This window comes from Eimeria tenella, genomic scaffold (assembly GCF_000499545.2).
Source record: "Eimeria tenella Houghton genomic scaffold, Eth_scaff142, whole genome shotgun sequence".
NCBI classification, from domain to species: domain Eukaryota; phylum Apicomplexa; class Conoidasida; order Eucoccidiorida; family Eimeriidae; genus Eimeria; species Eimeria tenella.
The window spans coordinates 46,629-49,905 of NW_013541515.1; the positions used below are offsets into that span (position 1 = coordinate 46,629).

The 3,277-nt window shown below is 56.1% G+C and overlaps 2 protein-coding genes across 2 annotated transcripts; one reads left to right on the forward strand and one right to left on the reverse strand.

Annotated features, from left to right (window-relative positions):
• Positions 1-100: 100 nt before the first annotated feature.
• ETH_00025620 (uncharacterized protein) lies at positions 101-475 on the reverse strand (the record flags this gene model as incomplete). The annotated part of the gene is made up of 1 exon (XM_013373403.1): positions 101-475. One exon carries the CDS (start codon positions 473-475, stop codon positions 101-103), a length of 375 nt encoding a protein of 124 aa, XP_013228857.1.
• A 1,458-nt stretch (positions 476-1,933) lies between these two features.
• On the forward strand, positions 1,934-2,965 carry ETH_00025625 (uncharacterized protein; the record flags this gene model as incomplete). Its single annotated transcript, XM_013373404.1, has 1 exon — positions 1,934-2,965. The coding sequence occupies one exon, from the start codon at positions 1,934-1,936 to the stop codon at positions 2,963-2,965; it is 1,032 nt and encodes a 343-aa protein (XP_013228858.1).
• Between the last annotated feature and the right edge of the window lie 312 nt (positions 2,966-3,277).

Below are 3,277 nucleotides of genomic sequence, written 5' to 3' on the forward strand. Positions count from 1 at the left end.
CAGCAGCAGCAGCAGCAGCAGCAGCCGCAGCAGCAGCAGATGACGATAGTTCATCATCTGTTTCATCAAGTGCAGCAGAACTAAGTGACCCTTCTTCCTTTCATTCGCCGGGGCCCTCTCCCCATTCATCGCCTAAATTCCGAGGCCCTGAGGGGCCCCCAGAGTACCCCTGGGGGCCCCCAGGGGGGCCCCCCTTGGGGCCCCCAAGGGGGGCCCCCGAGGGGCCCCCAGGCCTGAGACCTTCCTGGGATGCCCACCGTGGGGGCCCCCCGGGGCTCAGGGGGCCCCCGCCGGGGCCCCCACATCCCCGGGGAGTCCCCGGGGGGGCCCCCCTCCCCTGGGGGCCCCCCGGGGGGCCCACATACCTCTGGGGGGCCCCCGGGGGGGCCCCCCGGGGGGGCCCCCCCCGTAGCCGCCCAGTGTTTGCTGCTGCTGTTTCTGGAAGCAGCAGCGAGTCGGAGTTTTGATTTGGCATTTTATGAAATAATAAAGTCTTATTTTGATTTAATTTAATTTAATTTGATTTTAATTTTTGTTGAAGTTTATTTTATTAATTTATTTATTTTTGTTTTGCTTTTACTCTTTTGGAAACTTTTGGCTGCGCCGCGGGGCTCTGGGGGGGAAACCAAGAGAATAAATAAATCAAAAATAAACAAATAAAATGATTTCAATTAATTAATTAATTAATTAATTTAAATTACCTATTCATATTAATTAATTAATTAATTGGACAGGGAACTCAGATATTAAATTGAGGGGTAGAGGAAGAATAGGACGGGATGCTTTGGGCAGAGCAAACCCTAAACCCTGAACCCTAAACCCTAAACCCTAAACCCTAAACCCTAAGGTTTAACGCCTACATCCAGGTGGCAAGGGCTTCCCGCAAAAGAGTATCCCATGGGCAAACACCTAACCCTAAACCCTAAACCCTCAACACTAAATTGTGGACGTTGTACCTTAGCTCTAAACCCTTGGACCTAAACCCTAAACCCTAAACCCTAGCTTTAGGGGGCCCACACAACTTGAGGCAGTGGCCCTTGCAGCCTAGGGACCCAAACCCCAAACCCTAAACCCTCAGGCCTTCAGCCCTTTCGGGTAAACCAAAACCCTACTAAACGCTAAACCCTTTGTCGCTATCTGGGGCCTTGTCGAGGGTTTAGGGTTTCCCGCGCCTCACAAAGAACTGTAAACCCTAATTTGTTTGAATTATGGAGGGGGCTGGCAATGTATGCTGAGTGGATACTTTGAAACAGAGCAGCAGCAGCAGCAGCAGCAGCGAGGGGGCCCCCAGAAATCTGGGCAGCAGCAGCACAAGTGGAGGGCCTTTACACCTTTTTTCTTTTCGGATTTTCACTGAGGCAAATTTCCAGAAAGATTAAATTAAATATGAATAAATAAATTAAATTCATGTCGGCGGTGCAGAGGGGGAGTTACCAGTGGACCATTCAGCTGCTGCTGCTGCTGCTGCTGCTGCAGCAGCGCTGGGGGCCTCAGCGAGGCCCCGAGCATGTCTGCAGCTGTTTAGGGTTTGAAAATGTCCTTTTAAAGTATTTAATTATTCTTTTTGCATTTTAGTTTTCATTTATAATTTAAAAACTTGTCTAGCGGCGGCTCTGGAGGCTCTGCGGCGAGGTGTACATACACCCGGCGGAGCCCAGCTGCTGCTGCTGGCCTTCCGCAGCCGTTCGCCTCAAGTCCGTGGCGAAGTCATTTTGAATGCTTTTTGAATATTTAATCATTTTCTTTTACCTTTATTTGCCTTTTTGAAGGGTTCTAAGGCGGCGCTGCAGCAGCAGCAGCAGCAGCGCCGCTGCTGCTGCTGCAGTAGCTCTTGCAGCAGCTCCTCACCACTGGTGCTGCGCAGCAGCTACTTCAACTTCCACCTGCTGCGGGCCCCCCCTCTCCCTGCTGCTCCTTAGGGGGGCCCCCAAGCATGGAGGGGCCCCATAGGAGGAAGCTGGGGCCCCTGGCTGTGGCTGTTCCCGGGGTGACTCGTTCCAGCAGCAGCAGCAGCAGCAGCAGCAGCAACAGCAACGAAGCAAAGGGGTGCCGCCTGCTGCTGGTCAGGTCTACGATGCTGCAGAAGGCCCACAGGATGCAGCTCGAGACGCAGCAGCAGCTGCTGCTGCAGCGCAAACGACCACCTCCTCTGCCGCAACAGCAGCAGCAGCAGCAGCAGCAGCAGCAGCAGCAGCAGCAGCAGCAGCAGAAGCAGCAACAACCTTCTTCGCCTGCAGCGAAGAAGCGCCGGTCGTATCTTGAAGGCCTCCGCGGTGTTATCTTCAGGCCCCGGAGATCTGCTGCTGCTTCAACAGCAGCAGCAGCAGCAGCAGATGGCCCCTCTTCATTGAGTTTTGCTGTTGAAGGGGGTTCAGATAGTTTTGAAAGGATTCGAATCCCAGCAGCACTAGAGGGCTTTTTAGAGCGCCCCCCAAGCAGCAGCAGCAGCAGCAGCAGCTGCTGCTGCTGCGACAACAGTAGTAGTAGTAGTTATGGCAGCAGCAGCAGCAGCAGCAACAGCAGCAGCCTGCCCGTCATGGCGGATCCTTCCCAAGCGTCGGAGAGAAGAGGTCTCTTTTCGTTCAGCAGCAGAATTCTAGGACGCACAAGCAGCAGCAGCAGCAACAGCAGCAGCAGCAGCAGCAGCAGCAGCAACAGCAGCAGCCTGCCCGTCATGGCGGATCCTTCCCAAGCGTCGGAGAGAAGAGGTCTCTTTTCGTTCAGCAGCAGAATTCTAGGACGCACAAGCAGCAGCAGCAGCAACAGCAGCAGCAGCAGCAGCAGCAGCAGGGGGGGCTGTTTCGTGCTGCAGCAGTGCATGCGCTGCCCCCCAAGGGCCCCAAAGGGGGTATTCCCAAGAAGAAGGGGGGGGCCCCCGGGGGCCCCTGGAAGGCTCCAGCCCCGCTGCCCCCCCCTAAAGAAGAAGAGGACTTGGGGGCCCCCCTGGAGGCCCAAGCGAAGTTAAAACAGGGTATTTTCAAGAAGCCAGCAGCAGCAGCAGCGCCTCCAGCAGCAGCAGCAGCTGCTGCTGCTGCTGCTGCAAAAACGGCGCCGCCAACTGCAAAAGAAGCCCCCAAAGAGGGGGCCCCCAAACAGGGGGCCCCCAAACAGGGGCCCCCCAAGGGGCCCCCCAAACCCGAGGCTCCCAAAAAAGAAACCCCTAAAGAGGGGCCCCCCAAGGAGGCTTCTAAGGGGGGGCCCCCCAAGGAGGCCCCTAAGGGGGGGCTCCCCAAGGAGGTCCCTAAGGAGGGGCCCCCCAAGGAGGCCCCCAAGGAGG